The 23,380-nt window shown below is 41.5% G+C and overlaps 1 protein-coding gene across 2 annotated transcripts in view; it reads left to right on the top strand.

Moving 5' to 3' along the window:
- Nucleotides 1-18,620, top strand: part of ube3d (ubiquitin protein ligase E3D) — a 147,310-nt gene extending 128,690 nt beyond the window's left edge. For both annotated transcript variants that reach the window (XM_072553465.1, XM_072553454.1), the window contains one exon: nucleotides 15,531-18,620. In XM_072553465.1, the coding sequence (XP_072409566.1) occupies nucleotides 15,531-15,534 (4 nt within the window). In that variant the 3' untranslated portion in view covers nucleotides 15,535-18,620. The remainder of the gene's footprint in view (nucleotides 1-15,530) is intronic.
- The last annotated feature ends 4,760 nt before the right edge of the window (nucleotides 18,621-23,380 follow it).

Below are 23,380 nucleotides of genomic sequence, written 5' to 3'. Positions count from 1 at the left end.
TGGTGGTGTCTAGGTTTTTGTAAAGTTGCTCAACTGTACAGGGCATAATATAACATGTGCTGGAGGACTTTGTCATCCCTTCAAGGAGTTTGCATAGACCACTTGCTTCCATTTAGGAATACAACGCAATGCATTCCACTTGCACATTCACATACATGGGAGAATGAACAGAGGAAATATAGAGCAGTGCAAACTTCCGGAAGGAGGAGGCGGTAAAGGGTCTTCAGTAAGAAGCTAAACTCCTCCAGGGTTTTCAGGCAACAGAGTACTTTCCTGAACATTTCAGAATGAGGAACAATGAAAGAGATATCTGTGCTTCAATAAGGATGCTGTCACTGAAGGTTGACATGCATTGCAGTCTCAAAGGGGCAAAGATGGCATTGCTAAAGGCTGTCCAGATGTCAGTGGCCTTGAACTTGTATGGATCAGGCTCCTTCCAGGCTGTTGATATTTGCAGTGATTGCCATCTATTTTTGCAAAAGGGAAGTCACTGAGGTACTGTATTGCAAAGGAGCGAGGGAGTTGGCTGCTGTGTGATGCAGAGTGACAACAACAGCGTGGGTTCAACTCCTGCACTAACTGAGGTTACCATGAAGGATTCTCCTTGTCAACCTCTCTCCTCAGCTGGTGACCTTCAGGTTAGAGCCATTATCCGTCACCTCTGTGATGAGACAACAGCTCTATGATCTGGGAAGACTGTGGCGATTTTACCTTTGCTTGGCTTTTCATTCTGTTGTACCAGAGAGAAGCTGGTGCAGTGAATGCACAGTTTCAACAGGACTGCCGGCTTCCCCATTGGTTGGCTGCATGTCACTTTCTGGGTACCACGTCAACTCTGAGGCATACTGCAGCAAAAGAAGTTCCATTGCCTTGATATCCAGCTATTTCCTGGCAGAATATCCTGGCGGCATTCATGAACTCTTCATACTGCGACAGCCAATGTGCCAATTATATTTGAGCTCAAGTCTAAAGGAGTAATAAGGAAGATCTGTTAGAGCAGATTATTGTTTTGGTTTCTCTGCCTGGACGACTCTGCATGAACCCTGCAGCACTCAGTGAATGTCATGGTAGATGGATGTTGAATAATCGGTGCGAGATACCCAGTGCTTGTCGTCAGCCATATGGTAACTAGCTAAAGGAGGGAGGTGACAGCCATAATTGCTGCTTTCTGGACAGTGGCTTGTTTAAAGTGATTCTAATTTTCCCTTCTCCAGCAATACCTCCTCTCTGCTACTGGCCATCATAATCTTGTCTTGGCCCACAAAGCTGGAATAAAAGCAATCGTTGAACAAAAATTCCAAACCCAACTTTATAAAATCCAACACTGACCAATTGCATACCATTGCCAACCAGAAAGGATGATTTGTATTTTTAAAAATGTACTCCTGAGATGAGGATGTCACTGCTAGGTCATCAGTTAGGACCCATTTCAAATTGTGCAGAAGGAGGTAACCACATTATAGTGGGCCTGGTCTTACATGGAGGACCAACTAGGTAAAGGATAACAGATTTTCTTTCTGAACAGAGTGCAATGAACAAGAGGGTTTGTTTTACCACAAACAGCAGTAGTCGCATAGTCGCCATTAGACTAGTTTCTGTTCCTTTTTTTAAAATTAAATTCAAATTTCATTATCTGCCCTATTCAGATATGAACCCATGTAACCCAGAACATTAGCTTGGGTTTTAGTGACATGACTGCTACCACATTGACTATTTCATGACCATTGCATATCTCAAAGCATTTTATAGTCGGTGAAATAATTTTGAAGTGTATTCAGTTTTGCAAGGTGGGCAGTCAATTTGTGCAGAACTAGCTCCTAAAAATAGCATGTGATAATGACTAGATAATTATGTCTTTTCTGACATTGATTGAGAAATAATAGTTAGGGCACTGTGGTGAAGTCTCCTGCTCTTCTTCAAAATAGTGCCGTGGGATCTCTTGAATCCACATAAGAGGATTACCAGGATCTCAGTTTAATGCCTCATCCAAGGAATGGCACCTCCAACAGTGCAGCACTCCCTTGGTATTGCACTGAAGTGCCAGCCTCAATTGTTGTGCTCCAATCTTAAAAGGGAGTTGAACCCATAAATTCCAAACTCAGAAGTAATATTGTTCTGCCCTTAGTGCTTGTGTTTTGTCAGCCTTTTCCTGTCGTGGTGCTGCTCTGCGTTCGCACCCTCTGAAGGCTGCTGACCTTCCACTGGGAAACCTGCACAATGACCTTAAGCAGCTTTGGGTCTATGGGCAGTGCACCATCTCATGGGGAGCAATAATCCTGGCAGGCTGACGATAGGCAACCACAAGGCCATGGTTGGATTCACAGAAATTGAAGGGGTGTATGCTGCCATCTTGAAAAGATAGCAGGTTCATACTGTACAAACTCACTGCCTGTGCAATCTTTTTGAGGGCAGATGACTGGACTGCTGAGAGACACTGCTGCTTTAGGCCCTGATACCTTGCTCCCTGGTGGCTGCAGTCTGAGTTTGCAGTGAGGTCAGTCTGATTTTTATTGGCAGCAAGCTGACTTTGACACTTTTTTTCAATTGTTCTTCCACAAGTTCTGATATAGGGGCCTGCCCAACACGTCGACTCTCTTGTTCTCCAGATGCTGCCTGTCCTGCTGTGCCTTCTCCAGAGTCACACTTTCTTGACTCTTTCATAACAAGTGGGCATCACAGGCTAGAGCTGCACTTGTTGCCCATTCCTCATTGTCCTTGGTGAATTGTTATTCATGAACGGCTACAGTCCATGTGGTGTAGGAGTGCCCACAGTGCAGATAAGAAGGGATGTTTGAATTCCCACAGGGTGCCTTTGACTCATGCTGCTGTGGAGCCCAAGTCTGACTCTGCAACACGCTTGGGCCCACCTGTGTGCCAATTGAGTTTGCCATCGTTTTCCAGCTGCAAGGTTTAGACTCCAAACTCTAGGCCAAACCCTGGGCCAATTGGTGCTGGAATCTTCCGTACTTGTTTGCAGTGAATCTGGGCATTCTGACTAGCTTGCCCAGGTCCCAAGCGTATTATTAGTAATACTCTTCAACTTCTAAAGGCTGTCATGCGATGTTCACACTGCAAAGCTCTCACCTGAATCATTTGCAGCAGAATATACATGTGGCTTCATCCTCCTTTGCTATCTTTGTCCTGCGGGCCCCACTGCAGACCCACTTGTCCCCAGCTTCTCACTGTGTACCTGATCTCGCCTCTGAGCTTCTGCGAAATTATTGCTGGGATGAACTCAGCGTGCTGCTTTGCATTAGAAACAAAGCATCCAGGCCATTCGAGCTCCAGTCTGTTTTCAGACATTATTCAATTTTGCTGCCACTTTACTGTAAAGTTGAGAAAGAGGTTTTCATAACAATTTCTGAGGGACTTCTTGAAACTGCACAATTTATCAAATGTTTTCTCACCAGTGAAACGGAGAGATCAGATTTTAATGAAATAGCCACTAACATTAAACCAAATGTTCTGACTCATTAATCAAGCAACTTAAAACAATTGAACAGATGTCCATTGGCTCATTAATTGCAGGGATAAGATAACTTTATAGTAAGTACAGTATTGTTAATAGTTTGACATTTGTGTATTTGTGAAAACAATATTTTTGAATGGAACAAATTCACAGCTGTATTGTGCTTTTCTGTAGATAAGCAAATGCTTTGGATTTACTCAATTCAGGCTCCTGTCACAACAACAAAATAATTAAAAGACGTTCTGCTTTTTGTGCCCCATCTCTTCCAATGGATGGTGTATAATTTGTCGGAGCATGGATTTCCTTCATGATTAAATAAACTGAGAAATAGTGATGACAGTGCCAGTGTTGCATCCCTCTTTGGAATGAAGGCAAGAATTGAGAGGGATTCTGTTAAACATATGTGAATTGAAAATACTAAGGGGGAGAGGTGGTATGGGTAGGGAGTAGTTAGCTCAGTTAGCTGGACGGCTGGTTTGCAATCCAGAGTGATGTCAGTACTTTGGATTCCATTCCTGCTGCAGCTGAGGTTCCATGAAGGCTTGTCTTTCTCGACCCCTCCCCTCGCCTGAGGTGTGGTGACCCTCAAGTTAAACCAACAGTCGTCTCTCTGTGATGAGATAGCAGTCCCATGGTCTGGTCAGACTCTAGTGACTTTACCTTTACTTTAATGAAATCCGATCATGAGGAGCTTAGCTTTATTGATGACTCCCTGGCCAGAGGTCATGAGAAAATGCTGTTTTTGTTAAATAGTTGGAAAACTAAGATCCTGTTCCAGTTGGCTTCCACAGCACAAAAACTTCTTCCCATCGATTAAAATCAATGGCATAATCCTGGAACACGCGGATGATCTTCTGTATCTTGGGAGTGACAAAATTTATCATTACCTCCAGTGTGCCAACCCAACTTTTGGTCAATTAAGGAAAAGAGGGCCAAGACTAATGTGATGGTTTACTGTGCAGCAGCGATCCCTCTGCTCTTGTATGTTTCTGAGAGTTGGACTAAAGCAGTAGGCACCTCAGCGTGCTGGAGAAGTGCCATCAGTGATACCTTTGCAAGAAAAATGGTCCAGAAGTGGAGTCCTCTACCAACGTGACCAGCATTGAGGTGTTAACTTTTCAAAACCAACTCCACTGTGTGTGACATGTCATTTGTACGCCTGACACCAGACTCCTAAAGTAAATGCTTTACTTAGACCTCGGTTGTGACAGGATCTCTCTGGACGACAATGGAAATGCTTTAGGGATGTCCTCAAATTGTACCTGAAAGAATCAAATATTCCTAGTGACTCATGGGAGCTCCTGGCTTGTGACAGACCAATTTGGAGAATTGTTATTGAAAAAACCATTGTACATATTGAAAGATGTTGTTGTGGAAACTCGGAGGCAAAATCAAGGTATTAGAGATAACGCACTGACAAACCATCATCTGACCCTTCAACCACCATCTGTCCCCCAGATACCAGAGTCTGGAGATTGAACGTAGGTTCTGAGCTGGCTGATAAGACCAATCAAACCTGAATGGAAGTATTTTATCCTGAATCCTGAGGCATGTCTTAAGAAGAACAGGAATATTAAGAATAGGGTCAAACCATTCAATCTTTGAAGCTCATTCAGGCATTTCACTAAATCATGGTGGATATATGCCTTTCTGCTCCATTTACCTAACCTTGTTCATCTTTCTTAATATCCTTAACTAAAACTATCTATCCCCATCTTACAAGTACTTATTTTGTGTCTGTGATGTATATCACCCACACAACAAGAACAAAGCTGTAAAGAGCAAGATATAAAGTCACATTATGTTGTTTATGTTACAGACGCAATGATTTCTTTATATATGTTTGATATGATAGACTGAAGTATCCTGGCCCTGTTAAATTAGTCAAAATGATGCTTTGTTTGAATTTTACTAATTAAGGCTGGTTTAATGGACACTGTAGGTAATCCATGGATTATTTGAAAATGTCTGTTACTTAAATTGAGTTAACCTGATGAAAGTTCTGATTCACATTATAGTCAAGAACATTGCCTTTTGTTGATCTCAAAGAGATAAAATATACTTGTCTATTAACAGTTGTCAAAATTATTAAACAAACTCTAGTTTTATGAAAGTAGGTTACTGAGCATTTGTACTTTGACCAATTTCATCAGGAGCTGCAAATTTTGTTCATGTTCATATTCATATATGACAACCATTTTTAAGCAATCCCGTTTTAATCAGATAATGACACCAGTTAAAATGATACTTTGCTATCTTCATGTTGTAACTTGAGTGCAGTAACTAATCATATTTGATATATTATATATGAAAAGATTTTTGAATAACTGCCATAAATCATTGAACTACGTCATCTCATTGTCTTTGTGTAGTACTGAGAGAAAATGAGAGAAATAGGAATTGCACTATTGGACTAGTCCAATGTTCATTTAACCCTCAGGGATGATTATTTACAGTAAGGTGGCCGAATGACTTACTCTTCAAGCAGGAAGACCTCTATTTGTGCTGAGGGAAGTTTCACACCTTTTTTTCCCCAAAACAGTCACAGGGTACCAAACTCCAATCCAATGGTGTCTCACTGTTGGTGCTAATCATAAAGTGGATTGGCCTGTCAGCAGGTCACTGTATCCAAGTTAATTGGATGAGCAAACCTTCTTCATCAAATGGCAAGATAAGGGATGCAGTTTGAAAAGATTTTGGTTTGCTCTTCACAAGGCATTCTCCAAGATTCCGGACCTTATTTGGAACAATCAAAGAATGGCCTACCAAAGGGGAATACTCTTTCAGAAAAATATGCTTATAGCAAAGCAAGCAATAACGCATTGGAGTGACTACAGCAGAATGTTCATTTAATAGTCCAGTTAAGATGTCATATTTTCACAAAAGCTGAGTGAAATAATTTTGAATGATATATTCCTATTCTATAGAACAGCTACATTCATTATGAATTTGGGTGACAGAGAGTATAAGAGGTTGGAAGCTCATATTAGGATTAAATAGGATGCCAAGGTTGAGAAGCGTTCAGCCTAAGATTGGAGGGGGATGGAATCAGTGCTAGGAAATATCAGTTTGTGCATGGTACCTCAAGTTTGACCTATTTAGTCTCAAATCAGCACCTTCTCTGCCCTCAGTGCCACTCTGCACTGGTGGCATGCTTTGTCATTCACAGTTCTACCTTTCCCTGGATGAATTTATTACATTTTCTCAAGACACAGCTAGCCATCCAACAGATTCTAATTTCCTAAGGAGGCTCCGTGTCCTGGTAAATCAGGAAAAGTTACTGTAGAATCTGCCCTTCATTTTCACTGAACTTATAAATAACCTTAGGCGTTGTGTGGTAATGTGAAGTACCGTATTTATGATCTGAGGTGAGTTTCTGCTTTTATTTTCATTCAGTTCAGTAAAAATGAAAACTGTGTATTTTGGAGGACGCTAGAGTCAACTTTAGAAGTCAGTGACAGTATAATCACAGCTAAATTCAGTGCCGTCAGCAGAACTTAATAACATTGTGTGCATTGGCATTTTAATTACCAGTAAGACAAAAAGATTTGTTGGTAAGTTACATTCAGATACTATATTTCCTTTGGGTATAAGCTCATTTACTTGTAACCGAAAAAAGCAGCAGCAGCCATTTCACTCCACTTTTGTTGTTTTAATAGGTCACAGCTCCTACGTAAGTCGGATTCACAACTGTTCTGCAGGTTAATAACTTTGGCTTGTTCTGGGCATATTGCAGCACTACTGTTTGAATAATTTATTTTGTCAGAAAAGTGTTTAGAATATATATTGAGACAAATATGAATTGAGAGTGTAGGCAATATGTAATAGTGCAGTGTAAAAGCTGCTATAGTAGCTATCTTGACTATCCCTATGAAGTGGCAATAAATGAGAAAAGGAAGCCATTAGTCAATGTTCACACTGTTAATAAAAGCAAAATACTGCGGAGGTCTAGCAGCATCTGTGGAGAGAGAGACTTGAAATGGTAACTCTGAACTGGACCTTATGTTTTGTTGGCTAAATCTGAGTTGCATTAAATTTTTTTGAAGGGTTTTCAACCTGAGGCCTCATGGGTTTACTGACTGTACTTTGCCATGTTTACCACATTTATAACCAACCACACCCCATGGCGTGTCTCATGCCCACCCCATCTTACCGGGAGTCATTCCCAGAACAACTCAGCATTCAGTCTATATCGTCCAAGACCAGCACTCAGTATGCCTATGCCATCTTTGAAAAATTGACGTACATAAGGCCAAATGTTAGCAATCTGCCATTGTCCTTCACCAGCAATGTCATGTCGAGCAAAATCACACTGCCCACTTCACAGGCTAACACTGCCTCACACATACAGTCCTTTTCCTCTCCATGATTGCTTTTTAGCCACCAGGCCACATTCTTTACCTGTCCATTCTGTCAGAACACCCTCTAGGTCACTGCTACCCAGTCCCCAGTGCTACAGTCGACCCACATCTAGTCATTGTCCAGTTGGGGAACATCACGTACAGGCAAGCAATTGGATACATACAAATTTGAATTTCTATTTACAGAAAATGAAAGGGAATACAATAACCAAAACCAATAGAGGCTACAAATTGGATTTCAGCATCATGACCGCAGATTAATTGACAATCTGTGATTGTCTGCTGTGCCCAGCTCTATCCTATTGGAAGTGGGTGTCTCTCTGGCCTGTAATGCTGATGCAGCTGAGCTCTGTCATGGACAATGACAGCTTCCTCTTCCTCAGTGTCTTGGGACATGGAATACTGCTCATATTTTCCAAGTTCCTCAACATCTGTCCCATCGCTATGCTGCCTGCTTCAGTTGTGCAGAGCATAGCACACCAGAATGATGTGCACACTCAATCTAGACTGTATTGGAGGGCACACCTCCCAGACTGGTCCAAGCAGCAGAACCTCATATTCAGCAGCTCTTTACTGTGCTCCATGACCGCCCAGGTCGAAACATAGTTGTCATTGTACCTGTGCCCCACATTGATCAGGAGTTGTGCAATGGTAACATGAGCCATGGTCACATTGTGTAGTGCTTGTCTCCCAGTAACCGGCCTTGTAATATACCTGGACTCTCAAATGCTCCAGATACAAGACAGTGCTCCAAGATGTAGGAATCCTGGCAGCTGTTAGGGTATTGGGCACACAGCTCCAAGAAATGGCAACGTGAATAAACATTATTGGAAGGGAACCCCTTTTAATGAATTCTGCAGCACCCTCTCTATGTCACTTGTGTACAGTCAGTGGCACCTTGCACTATGAAGATCCCAGCTCTGAATCCTATTGCCCTGGGCTGCTACACTGACCCTCGTCATGGGGAAATGAAATTAACTGGTGTGATCTTTCACAAATAATATTAATCACTGCCGTCAGTTCATACCATTGAAACATTTACATGATAGATGAATAGGTGTTGTGCACACTTAGACACTGATCAAATTGTGGTTCCCATTTAACCAACATTATAGCATCATTTCTGCTCACTTCCTCCTTATTAAGATGCCAGGTTCAATTTACAAGCAGCAGTAACATTTTGTAAATTGCCTTTGACCAGCATCTGACTCCTAAGTATCCTTACCCTGCTGTACAGTACTGTAAATGGGAAATGAATTGATTGCAAATTCAATGTAACAATGTTCAGCAAAGCCTGTACAGGACCCTCTCGAATTCTCCTGAAAGATAGGTGACAGACTTCCAGGACAAAACTTGCCCCAGATCTCTGACCGACTGAACTGTTAGGAAGACTAGTCCCCACCAGTTTCTGATGTAGCCATTTGGTTGAAAGAATGTGCAGTGTGTTTGCTACACAGACAGCTGGCACGTTCTGTAGGTGCTAAATGCCATACAGCAGAAATCCCCTTACCCCCGCCAAAAAAAAACTGGTGAACAACGAACATTGTTAACGTTTGATCAATATCCTTCCTTCCTTCCTTCTCTGGTTCTCAGTAGTATGCTTTGAGTAATAATGAGACATGCTGTGAAGGAACAAACTTTAATGTTACAGCAAGGTAATTGATCAGTACAAAACAGTAGCTTCAGGCTTCATTTTCTATTCAGCTCTCTCGGAAACTGTGGAAAACCATCCTCCTAGATATGCCTTAAATTCAAAAATGTCCTCTGTAAGTAGGAGCTCATGATTTATGTGGTTGCAGATCCTCTCAGGAACTGCTCAATTGTGTAAACAGTCATGATTGTTTACTTTCAATGAACTAAAATTCATAATCTATCAAATCTCTGATTCTTTCAAGAACAGTTATTGACAGATTACTTAATTAAACATCCACACTGTGCTGTGGTTAATTGGTCAGCTCATTGAATGTTTATTTTACTAGTGACTAACATGCCATCAATCATGATCAATGTTGTCCTGGTCACTTATTTCATTGCACAGATATTTTTGGTGAATAATCAGACATTTGAGCAAAAAAAGATAAATTCTTTTTCTCATTAGCATACCAGTGTTCTTCCATTTAACTTTGAAGAGCCTATTGCTGTAATAGCAGTCATTGTTTGATTATTACCATAACTCTTCAACCTGCCCAACAAATATTTACATCATGTAAATCTTGGTAATAATCACCTTGGAAAGAAGAAACGCCTTCAATTTGAATAGAAGAACCATTGTGTTTCATCACTGCGCAAAGGGGTAATTGAAATTGAACTGGACCAACCATACAAACAGAGGCTGGCTGCACTGTTGTGATGAATCACTTGTTGACCCCTTGGAGCCTCTGGCATTGTCTGTGAAGTCAGAATCTGGAGTGTGTTGCAATACTTGTTCACAGAATGCGCTATACTTTCTTTGACAAGTTTTCCTGTGACTCCAAACAGCTAAATAGGAAAGAATGCAGGAGTAATCTGTCACCTACTTAATGGAGTTCTTTGAGGAAGTGACCAAGTTGATAGATGAAGGAAGGGCTGTTGATGTCAGATACATGGACTTTAGTAAGGTGTTTGATAAGGGTCCCCATGGTAGACTAATGGAGAAAGTGAAGTCACATGGTGTGCAGGGTGTTCTAGCCAGGTGGATAAAGAACTGGTTGAGCAACAGGAGACAGAGAGTAGTAGTTGAAGGGAGTTTCTTGAAATGGAGAAAGGTGACCAGTGGTGTTCCACAGGGGTCAGTGTTGGGGCCGCTGTTGTTTGTAATACACATAAATGATCTGGAAGAGGGCACTGTTGGTATGATCAGCAAGTTTGCAGATGACACGAAGATTGGTGGAGTAGCAGAAAGCATAAGCGACTGTCAGAGAATACGGGAGGATATAGATAGACTGGAGAGTTGAGCAGAAAAGGGACAGATGGTTTTCAATCTAGAAAAATGTGAGGTGATGCATTTAGGCAAGACTAATTCTAGAGCGAATTATACAATGAACGGAAGAGCCTGGGCAAAGTTGATGGGCAGAGAGATCTGGGAGTGCAGGTCTGTTGTAGCCTGAAAGTTGCTGAACAGGTGGATAGAGTGGTCAAGAAGGCTTGCCTTCATTGGATGGGGTATTGAGTATAAGAGCTGGCAAGCCATGTTAAAATTGTATATGGTGTTGGTTCTGCCGCAATTAGAATACTGTGTCCAGTTCTGGTCACCACATTACCAAAAGGACATGGACGCTTTGGAAAGGATGCAGAGAAGGTTTACGAAGATGTTGCCTGGTGTGGAAGGTGCTAGCTATGAAGAAAGGTTGAGTAGGTTAGGTTTATTTTCATTAGAAAAAAGGAGATTGAGGGGGGACCTGATTGAGGTTTTCAAAATCATGAAGGGTATAGACAGGGTGGATAGAGAAAAGCTTTTTCCCAGGGTGAAGGATTCAATAATGAGAGGTCACGCTTTCAAGGTGAGAGGTGGAAAGTTTAAGGGGGATACACGTGGTAAGTACTTCACGCAGAGGGTGGTGGGTGTTTGGAATGCGTTGCCAGCAGAGGTGGTAGAGGCAGGCACTGTAGATTCATTTAAGATGCGTCTGGATAAATGCATGATTAGGTGGGGAGCAGAGGGATACAGATGCTTAGGAATTGATCGACAGGTTTAGAGAGTACATTTGGATCGGCTCAGGCTTGAAGGGCTGAAGGGCCTGTTCCTGGGCTGTAAATTTTCTTTGTTTTTGTTCTTTGTTCAAGTTGAAAGAACTTTGTCCAGGTATATTAGTGTTACTCATGAACTCCATTGAATCCATATTTCCCTCCTAGTCTCCCACTGGTGACTTGAAAGGACATCATGGTTGCTTCATTACTCTGGGCTTGAAGTCTCTACCACACACTAAACACCAATGGTGCAAGGAGAATGCCCACTGCTCCAGATCAGATAAGATAGCTTGCAAGTCACAAGATTGATGCATGTCCAGAAAACTCTTAACACAGTTTAATTCATCTTTTGAAAAGGATCCATTAGTTACCCCATTGTGCTTCTTAAATGAATCAAGATTTTACACCTTTCCCACTGTATTAGAATAGCCATTTCCATGTTCCATATGTTCTGTGAGGAAGTTTACTAACATCAATCTGAAATTTGCCTTTTGTTATTTTGAACTTATGCCCGTTTAGTTTAAACTGTTTAAATTAGAAGGATAATTTTCTGTTTACCTTTTCTTATACCACATAGCACAGTATGTACCTTTGACCATGCACTCCACAGTGCATAAAGCTGATATAGCATTAACAGTGTGTTTGATATCTAGCAAAACCTCCCAAGTATTCATTGACCCTTTCACATGAAATCCAGAATCTCTCAATGTGACAAATGTCAGCTTTCCAGTACTTGAGAATGGATGCAGTTCGTCAATCCTGTTTTGTTTTGCACACGAGGATATACATTGCATTTATGTAAAAGGTGTTCATTTTATTTTGGTTGCGGGTATTTCAGGAGGTCATAAAGTTCATGTGCTTGGGATGATTTAGTGATTAGTCATGATGTGGAGGAGCCAGCGTTGGATTGGGGTGGACAAATTTAAAAATCACGCACCACCAGGTTATAGTCTAACAAGTTTATTTGGGAGCACTAGCTTTCGAAGTGCTGCTCCTTCATCAGGTAGTTGATGACCGAGTAGCCCTCTGAAAGCTAGTGCTTTCAAATAAACCTGTTGGACTATAACCAGGTATTGTGTGATTTTTAATTTAGTGATTATTGTTACACTAATTTTCACTGTCGACTCTGTTACTACTTTCTTCCCCAAATGACCATTCTTCAGGTGAGAGCTTGAATAGAGACTGTTGGACTTTTGACATGTAAAAGCATCAAAGTTATTTTTCCCAGCTCATCGTTCTACACACATGCACTTTCCAGTACAGGTCACTGCTTACTCAGTGGTGGAAGGATCTTGGGTGATGCATAACGTCAATAATAGCTATTCCATCACAAATCAAAAATCTTGTGACTTGCAAGCTCTCTTATCTGATCTGGAGATATTTTGGGTCAGGCTCTTATATCTAGGTCTGTTCTAGGTGTTTCACAAAAGGAGGTCAAAGTTCCCTGTCATTACTTGAAGGCCATGGCTCCTTGACTCTGCAAGACCAGTGTGTATTCTGAGACGATGAAGAGCATTATTTCTGCAATTGCTATGAAGTGTCCATTTGTTGTAATTTGTTTTGCATTATAAAAGCACCTTTCTTTGGTTTAGGTATATTTAAATATGCTTGGGGGACTTGTGGAGATTCATGCAGCAGAATAATATGCATCATATTAGTATTGTAAATCTTTCCACAAGTAAGACTTTTCAAGAAGACATCTTTAATACATTGAATTCAGTACATGGATGCTATTGCAAGTGCACTAAAAACTGCTTAAGCTATGATAAGTGATTATAAAAGTGTTCACATTTACTTGCAGTACATGTTATTTCTCTAGTTACTGCTGTAATCGTTGATTTTGATGACAAAGGTGACCTGTATTTGTCATATAATGGCACTGTGACAAATAGCTGCTGTTTTATTGCAAGAATATGTAATTAAATGCCTTCAGTTTGCTTGCAATTACAGACTTTGACTTCTGGATGGAGCTGTGGTGTGGATTTGTCAGCATTCTCAACTCTGCTGCCATTTTGTTTTGTTTTCCAGACTTGCAAAATTTCATCTTGAAACCTCTTACTGGTGCTTTCTTGCTTTTTAAAAAAAATCAGAACAGCAGATTTGAAAATGTTTTAATTTTTTTTGTATTACATCATAGCACCACTGTGACCCTCTTACCCACACAGGCATGAACCTTCCCTTGTGGAAGCTTCCTTGAACCTAGCTCTAACCATGAAAAAAAACTCTGCTTTCATCCTTTCGCTCTTCCAACCTGCTTTTGTCAGTTCTGTGAGGAGTGGGAGCTGCTGCTGGAGTTTTCCTCAAGGCTGCAGGAGGTATTTTTACGGCTGGCAGGCTCCAACAGGGCCACGGGGCTGAGTTGTGAAGTTTAGATTAGATTCCCTGCAGTGTGGAAACAGGCCGTTCAACCCAACAAGTCCACACCGACCCTCCAAAGAGTAACCCACCCAGACCCAGATTAATGCACCTAAAACTACGGGGCAATTTAGCATAGCCAATTCACCCGACCTGCCTATCCTTGAACTGTGGGAGGAAACCGGAGCACCCGGAGGAAACCCACGCAGACACGGGGAGAATGTGTAAACTCCACACGGACAATTGCCCAAGGCTGGAATCGAACCCGGGACCCTGGTGCTGTGAGGCAGCAGCGCTAACCACTGAGCCACCGTGCTACCCTAAAGTTCTGGCGGGTTGATAGGTGAATGTCAGGGTAGAGTTTGAATGGAATGGGGGACACGTTAAGGAGAGAGCCCTATGCCTACCCCCATTAGCCCAAGCAAGGAAAACCTTCCAAGGTGGCCGCCTGCTATGGGGCCTCATTGCTGCCAGTCTAATCCTGGCAGGAGAATGTAGCCATTAAGTCAACATTGATTGCTCTCTTAAGGATTTCAAGAGGCTCCACCCTTTCACCCTCCTCCTCCCTTGCGCACCCTCCCTCCCTACTTCCCTTCTTATCCCACCCCATCTTTCTCCCCCCACCCCATCCTCCCTACCCCCACCCCATCCTCCCCACCTCACTCCATCCTTCCCCTCCCCACACTATCCTTCCCCTCACCCCATGCTCCCCCCCACCACATTCTTCCCCCTCAACCCCTCTTTCTCCCCCTCACCCCATCCTCACCCCATCCTCCCCCTCACCCCATCCTTCTCTCCCCTCACCCCCTTCTCCCTCTACCCCATCCTTCTCTCCCCACCCCATCCTCCCCCCCTCACCCCCCTTCTCCCCCACCCATCCTTCTCTCCCCAACCCATCTTCCCCCCCTCACCCCCTTCTCCCCCTCACCCCCCTCTCCCCCCTCACCCCATCCTTTCCTCCCCACACCATCCTCCCCCTCACTCCATCCTCCCCCCTCAGCCCCTCCTTCTCCCCCCTCAGCCCTTCCTTCTCCCCCCTCATCCCATCCTTCCCCTCCCCACACCATCCTTCTTCCACCACACCATCCTTCTCCCACCCCACACCATCCTTACTCCCCCACCCCATCCTCCCCCATCCCCATTCCCATCCTCCCCCCACACCATCCTTCTCCCCCACACCATCCTTCTCCCCCCACACCATCCCTCTACCCCCTCACACCATCCCTCGCCCCCCACACCATCCTTCTCTCCCCCACACCATCCCTCTACCCTCCCACACCATGCCTGCCCCCCCACACCATCCTTCTCCCCCCCCACACCATCCTTCTCCCCCCACACCATCCCTCTACCCTCTCACACCATCCCTCTCCCCCCACACCATCCCTCTCCCCCCACACCCTCCTTCTCCCCCCCCACACCCTCCTTCTCCCCCCCCACACCATCCTTCTCCCCCCCCCCACACCATCCTTATCCCCACTACATGATCCTTCTCCCCCCCACCCCCCACCACCATCCTTTCCCCCTGCCCACCATCCCTCTCCTCCTCCCCACACCTCCTTAAAACTGTACAGTAGAAGAATGTATAATACAATCTGTGTTTGTCATCTTAATTAAGCTGTTTAGATCTATAGATCTGAAAATGCTTCATGTGCTTAATATTTTCTCTCCTCCTCTTGCAGGTAGCATTTTTGAAACTGGATTGATCGTAGTCGTTACCAGTTTGGAGGAGCCCTTGCATTAGGAAAAATAACAGACTTTCCAACTGTGAAATAATTAGAGAATGATGAAGCTCGGTTTACAAAGTACTGTTTATTAAAACGTGAATGTCATATAACATGCCATTTAATCATCCTTCATGAGGGAAATATAATGTCAGCAGGCAGTGCCCCTTCAGGATAAAATATAACTTCCAGTTTTTTACCAGGGTGATCAACAATCCCTAAATCACTTACCAGAATAAATCTCTGAATCCCACTGAAACTAGTAAAGTTTAGTTAGGAATATTTCTTCTCTGTAACATTTACATGATATCAAAATCACTGCAAAACTGCATATTGTAATATGATTAAGTTGATTCAGTAATCCATTTAAGTGAAGTATCATCAGCTGTGACCTTTCAAAAATATTTCTTATCCTCCTGGGAAATAATTTGCATTTATATATCACCTGAAATGCAATAAAGCATGTCAAGGTGCCTTGCAGTAGCATTATAGAGGAAATTGTGACATTGATTCACAGAATGGGTTCTTTTGGTAGATATCCAAAATCTTTCTCAAAAAGGTAGGCTTTAAGGAACATCTTAAATAGGAGAATAGGGAGCAGGATATATTTGTTAAAGATTCTAGAGTGAAGGACGTATTAAACATTAATTTTATGATACATTACAATTTAATTACAGCAAACTTTGTTTTAACCAGTCCACTTTGAGCTGACACTCTTGATAAAACAGACTCACTGAATATCCACTTTATAGAACAGATGTCTTTTGTTCAGAGGTTGATAAACTTAATGGAGTTATCTTACAATATGAACTAGCGATGGAATAAGTTTAATGCATAACAACCATTAGCACAAAATTATTATTTAACATTACGGACTTAATAATTGAGATTGTTAGCTGAAGGGAATTAATATTTCCTATTTGTGAGTATGTGAACAAAGATTTTAATGGTAGGTTTGTTCATAAGGAAAATCTAAACATGGTTGTACATTGTGCATTATATACATTGCATGTCTAATCTGTTTTCAGCTTAATCCTGCATCTGCAGTTTTTTTTTGCCTGTTCAGCTTAATCCTGGCCAAAACCCCAGCCTGGGAAAGTGTTAAAGAAAGAAGTACCAAAGTGAGATGTTGTGAAAAGCAAAGGTTAATAGTCTATTTGTCTTTTTATCCTCCTTGATTTTTAAAATTTAAATGTTTCTGTTTGTATGATGTGTTGCTGTCTGCAGTGAGGATTGGAAGATGGGATTGTGAGTTTGCAGCAGTAAATTACGGCTGTTTATCCATCAGTTGTGATCTTTTACTTGTGCCAGTTAGTTTACCTCCCTTGCACTTGAGCCTTTATTAAAGGACTTATTTGGCCATCGACACAGCAAGAGATTGAGGCCCCTTGCAATTCACCATTTCAACTTCAAGTCAAGTCTCTAATCATATCTTAGGCATAGAAGTAAACATTCTATGCTTGTTTCCACAAAAAATAAAATGTAGTCTTTTTAACATATGATGTGTTTAATTTTCAATTTATAATAACTGAAACAATAATCAACAGAGCTTCTGATACATTGCAGAATGCCCTATCCAACCATGGTGGGGAAAAGAAAATAAACGTCTATAGCCAATTTAGGGAAAGGGCTGTGAAATGCTCTCTAATTTCCTTAGATAATTATATAGCCCAATTCTTATTGTACATAGTATTTACCTAATAGTGCACAGTCTAAAACCCTCATTGCCTCCCCACATGTCAAAGTAGTCTTTTCCCAAAGTTCCTCTTCTCCATAACCTTTAATGGTTACTGCTGTGCTGTATAAACCGATTTCAAGTCGTCTTGATCAAGTTTAATTGGATTTATTTCCACTGAATGCTCACTACAGCACTTGGCCAAGCCTCCAGTGTCTCCAAGTTTGTACTTAATCTAAAATTTCCAAGAACGTTTTATTTGTACCAACTGAAAAATTGTGAATGCTTTCAGATTCCATTAATACTAACGACAGCGTCATTTATGGTAGACTTCGGTCCCGGTGCTGAACCCTTTGAAACTCTGGTCTTGACCTTGTGCAACATAGATCCACTTCACTTAATGATAACCCTCTGTGTAAAGATTGAAACCAGTTACCTCTCCGGACAGTAACTGACTACCAATCCCATAAAGTGCATTATTGGAAAAATTCACAGCACATGATACTTCAATAAAGATTTTCGGGAAATCAAAGCACTTTATGTAACAACTACAAGACAGCCATCCTACAGTGATTTGCAAATTCTCTGATAGAATTCAGGTCAGTTAGTGAAGGGAGACTCCATTGAAAAATTGGTTTGATTTACTCGCTCCTTAGAAAATGATAACAATTTAAATCATGCAGTTAAATATATTCTATATTCTGCCAGTCGAACAAGAGCAGAATTGTGGCGTTAAAAATAATATGGATTTAGTCAGTCAACACTGAATGAATTGGATGTGCATGGAATTAGATGAATTTTCACCATAGACATGCCAAACCAGAACCTAGAGACCTGGGATTATATGTGCACATTGAAAGTGACATTGAAAGTATTGAAGCATTCACGATCCTGGATTTTATGAACAGTACAAAGCAAAGAACTGAAGCTTTAGAAAATACTGTTTCAGCTTCAGTTGGAGTATTGCGTCCAATTCTTAGAATATTTTCGGAAGGACATGACGGCATTGCAGAAGGTTCTGGAAAGACTTCTAGGAAATGTTTGCAAAGACGAGAGACTTCATTTACAGAGACAGATCGATGCTGTTGGGACTGTTGACTTTTTAGAAATGCGGAGACAATATTTGACAGAATAATTGAAAAAGAAAGTGCCATCCTTATCTGGTCTGGCTGTCACGTGACTCCAGACCCGTGGCAATATAGTTGACTCTTAACTGCCCCCTGGGCATTAACGGATAGGCAATAAATCCTAGCCTGGCCAGCAATACCGACATTCCATGAATGAATTTTAAAAATGCTAATAATTCTGTATGATTTATTAACAACTCTCGCTATCTGTCTTGCCGTACTTAATAAATTATGCAATTACACAGACCTGGCTCTGCCTGAGCACCTATTTTGAATAGTATCCTATATTTATACAGTCTTTCCATGTTCTTTGTACCAAAGTGTACCACATCACCCATCCACTCCATCAACAAGTCAATTTTTCAAAAAAAAATTAAAAAGCACTGTCCACCTCAAAAGGGATATTGGGGGCTTATACCTGACATCTCGTCTCTCCTGCTCCTCAGATGCTGCCTGACCTGACCATCTATAATTAATTTATGAGAGGTCCTTCAGGAAGTAAAAGGTAAAATGGACACGGGGAAACAATAGATGTGATTTTCAAAGGTATTTGATAAGGTGTACATCAAATGTACATCAAATGTCGTTGTACAAAATAAGAGCAAATGGTGTCGGTACTGACAAAGGATAGAAGATTAGTTGACTAACAGGAAGCAAGGTGAAAGAATAAATGGATCATTTATAGGTTGGCAAGCTATTACTAGGGAAATGCCACCGGGATCAGTGCAGGTACCTCCATTATTTATAGTCTGTACCTGTAATTGGATGAAGAAACCAAATGTATAAAAACTAAATTTATTGATGGGACAAAGAAAGGTAGGAAAGTTGGGTACTCGTAATGACACATGCCTTGTAGTTTATGAACACCTCTAACTACTTACACTGCTACAATATCACAGAATTAACACATAGTATAGATTCTGTGAATAATGTTACTGTACAATAGATGCACATAGCTGACTGACTGAACCCATTCAATTGACTGACTCCATGACTAAAGAAAAGGCAGATACATTTAGACCTGAATGTCACATTCTGTTAAGTCATGTCATCTTGATGGTGCAGGCCTTTCTGGTCTGCAATACTGCAACAAAGATGGCCCACTGATTTATCCCTTTAGACTTAACAGTGTGACACATTTGCAGCAATCTTCAGCCAGAAGTTCCAAATGGATGATTCATCTCGGTCACCTCCAATGCTCCCCAGCATCACTGACATCAGTCTGCAGCCAATTTGATTCACTTTATATGACATCAAGTAACAGTTGGAGACATTGAAAAAGCTATTGGGTTCTGACAACATTCCAACAATAGTACTGAAGACTTGTGCTCTAGAATTTGTCATTTCCCTAGCCAAGGTCTTCCAGTACAGTTACAACACTGGAATCTACCTGACAATGTGTAAAATTGCCCAGGTATGTCCTGTACATAAAAAAGCAGGACAAATCCAATTCCTACCCCCTCAGTGTACTCCTGAACATCAGTAAAGTAATGGAAGGTATCATTAACAGTGCCATCAAGCAGCACTTGCTCAGCAATAACCTGCTCAGTTGACACCCAGTTTGGGTTCTGCCAGGGCCACTCAGCTCCTGACCTCATTTCAGCCTTGGTTCAAACATGGACAAAAGAACTGAATTCCAGAGGTGAGCTGAGAATGACAGCCCTTGATATCAAGGCTGCATTTGACTGAGTGTGGTATCAAGGAGCTCTGGAAAGCTGGATTCGATGGACATTGGGGGCAAACTCTCCACTGCTTAGAATCATATTTGGCACAAACCAAGCTGGTTGTGTTTATTGAAGGTCAGCCATCCCAGCTCTAGGTCATCGCTGCAGGAGTTCCTTAGGGTAGTGTCCCAGACCCAACCATATTCAGCTGCTTCATCAATGACCTTACCTTCATCAGAAGTGGGAATGTTCACCAATTATTGTACAATGTTCAGCACCATTAACATCTCCTCAGATGCTGAAGGAGTTTGTGTTCAAATACAGCAAGATCTGGACAAATCTCGGCTTGGGCTGAAAAGTGACAAGTAATATTTGTGCCACAAATTGCCATCTCCAATATGAGACAATCTAATCACTGCCCCTTGAAATTCATGGTGTTACCATCACTGAATTCCCCACTGTCAACATCCTGGGGTTCACAATTGACGAGCAACTCAACTGGACTTAGTGGCTACAAGGGAAGGTCATACATATCATAACCACGTGTCACATTATGCACAGAAAATATGGAGTTAGAATCTGCTGTCAAAATAATGGAGAATTTGTTTTTATTTGTTCATGTAATGTGGGTGCCACTGGCTAAGCCAGTATTTATTGTCCAAGATGGGTTTTTGCAACAATCGATAGTAGTTGCACAGTTGCCATTAGACTAACTTTTTACATTATAGTAAATTAGAAGATAGGAGCAGGAGTAGTCCATTCGGCCCTTTGAGCGTGCTGCACCATTCAAAATGATCATGGCTGATCATCCAACTTTACCCTGTTCCCATTTTCTTCCCATACCCTTTTATCTCTTTAACCCACATCCTCAGAGCATTAGACTGGAGTTCTGGACTACGATTATATCAACATTACCAATATGTCATAACCTCCCTTTATACAATGGGCCTTTCATTTATTTATGTGCAAATGCTGCAGCAACTTCATGCAAGGGAAAAAATGTGTTATGTTTAAATGTCTAAAATGTACACTGTTCAGGTTACTGTTACCTTCACAAAAGTGGCATCCCTGTGTGGCTTGTGTTTTAATGTGATGTAAATCATGCACCTGATCACATGACTCTGATGTCAGTAAGAAAGAAAATGTCAGTCTAGGGTGAACACAGTGCACGGGAGAACTGCATTTTATGGCCTACAATCTCATTGATCTGTGTAAAGTAAAGGAATGTCACAGCATGTGAGGAGTTGAAGAACTTAGTAACAATGAGCAAATAGCCTCACGGGAATTTAATCTGAAGAAATGCAGGGCCAGTGAGAGTAATCATGAGCCCTGGTCATTCCTCTGTTTTGAACCCCTATCCTGCCCCTCCTTTTAACCCTTGTCAGCCTCAGTCAAGTGCTTTTGTGATTTACTTTGGGTCCTATTGCATAGAATACTGCAGCATGGAACAAGGTCATTCAACTCATTGTGTCTGTGTCAGTTCTTTCTAAGAGAAATCCAGTCAACCCTTCACTGCTCACCAACTCCCATTCCTTCCCATTTCTTTTCTCCCAAGTATTGATTCAATTTTTCTTTTTGAATACTCATTTGAATCTGTATCCATTTCGATATCTGGGCAGGAAAAGATAAAAAATTTTAACCATTGTGTAATTTTTTTTCTCACGTTGCCGCTGGTTATTTTGCCAAACAAATTATGAGGCTAAATCTGAGCTATCTGCTTATCAATACTTTACCCGTTAGAGAATGTTTATATTTATTCTATCTAAACTCATCAGAATGTTATATATCCCCAACAAATCCCCTCATGATTCTGCAATCTCAGCCTGTATGGAATCCCTCAAAACTGGATTCTTTCTTGCAAATTGCTCCTGAAATTTCCAAGCCTTTACATCCTTAGAATTGGAAACCATAGTGAAAGTGGTATTGAACTGTGTCTTAGAGACCCAGCAAAAAATCTTTCCTTTTGTACTCATTTCCTTTATTTATAAAGACCATCAAAAGCATACGTTTCAATATAATATTGTTCACATCTCCAGTTTTTGAACCTGTCTCCCACGTCAAAATAATTTGTTTTGAAGGCTTTCCTTGAGGCCTACTTTTTGATTTTCAGGGGCTAGAGGATTGGTGTCATTGTCATAATTCAAACTAAAGAGCTTATTTAAGGTGAGAGGAGAACTGTCTGAAAGGGACCCAATGGGTAAGTTTTCCACAGGGAGGGTGGTTCAAAAGTAGAATGAACTGCCAGAGGAAGTGGTAGATACAGATATAGTTACAACATTTAAAAGACGTTTGGACTGATACATGACTTTGAGGGAAATGGGCCAAATCCAGACATTGGGACTGGTTTAGTTGGGAAATTTGGTTGGCATGGATGAGTTGGATGGAAGAATCTGTTTCCATACTCGAAGACTCGGTGACTATGGCTACGCTTTCATGCTCACTAATTCATTTATGAGGTGAGGAAGTCATATAGTAACAATAGATTATGAATAGTGTTTACAGATGCACATATTTGGGCTCACACTGAAGGGGAATTCAAAAATATCATCAATATTCTCAATTTTCAACTCTCCATTAAACTTAAAGCCACAACACATGGAAAATTAATTTACTGGCGACCACAGCTTTTAATTGGTATAAGATAACAGGCACATATTAATAGATCTTTTTAAAATAATAGGAACAGTTCCAACAAAAAAGAGCCCATCACCCTAAACACAACTTTCATTGACTAGTGAGGGTCACAATTAACATGTTTCCATCGCATATGCATAAAGTTGGGATATTTTAACTGGGCAATTGCAACACTATGCACTGCATCTCAGTCTCAGATTCTAATTTAACTATTGACATGTGTCCTTTATAATAGCAACCACTAGCTTTTATTCCATATAGTAGCAACTGAACATATGCAGCCTTAAGTGAGAGATTCCATATTTGCATCAAAGAATTCATTACCCGTGTGGTTTTCCATTTTCCTGACTCTCATTTGGTTAAGTGTTCTTTTGATGATGCATTAAAACTGGTTCTCTTTTGCAGCCTCGACCCTCACTTTATATCCTCTTCATTCTCTCCTTCACATTGTGGCCTCATTATACACCCCTTTGAATCCCTCTCCTTCCTTTCCACTTGCTATCACTTCCTTCCTGGCCCCTATTTGCAGCCTCATTTCCTTTCCATTTTCCAACACGTTATTCCTGCTTGCAGCCTCCTCCTTTCCTCCCCCTGATCCCACATCCTTCTGCTTACACATTTTCCTTGTAACTTCCTGTTCCTTTGCATCACTATCCCTGGCAGCAGGCAGACCAATCCCACAGTAGTAACTTGTCCTTGTTTATGGTA

This window comes from Chiloscyllium punctatum, chromosome 3 (assembly GCF_047496795.1).
Source record: "Chiloscyllium punctatum isolate Juve2018m chromosome 3, sChiPun1.3, whole genome shotgun sequence".
Classification (NCBI taxonomy): domain Eukaryota; kingdom Metazoa; phylum Chordata; class Chondrichthyes; order Orectolobiformes; family Hemiscylliidae; genus Chiloscyllium; species Chiloscyllium punctatum.
This window is presented reverse-complemented; position numbering and strand designations above follow the sequence as displayed.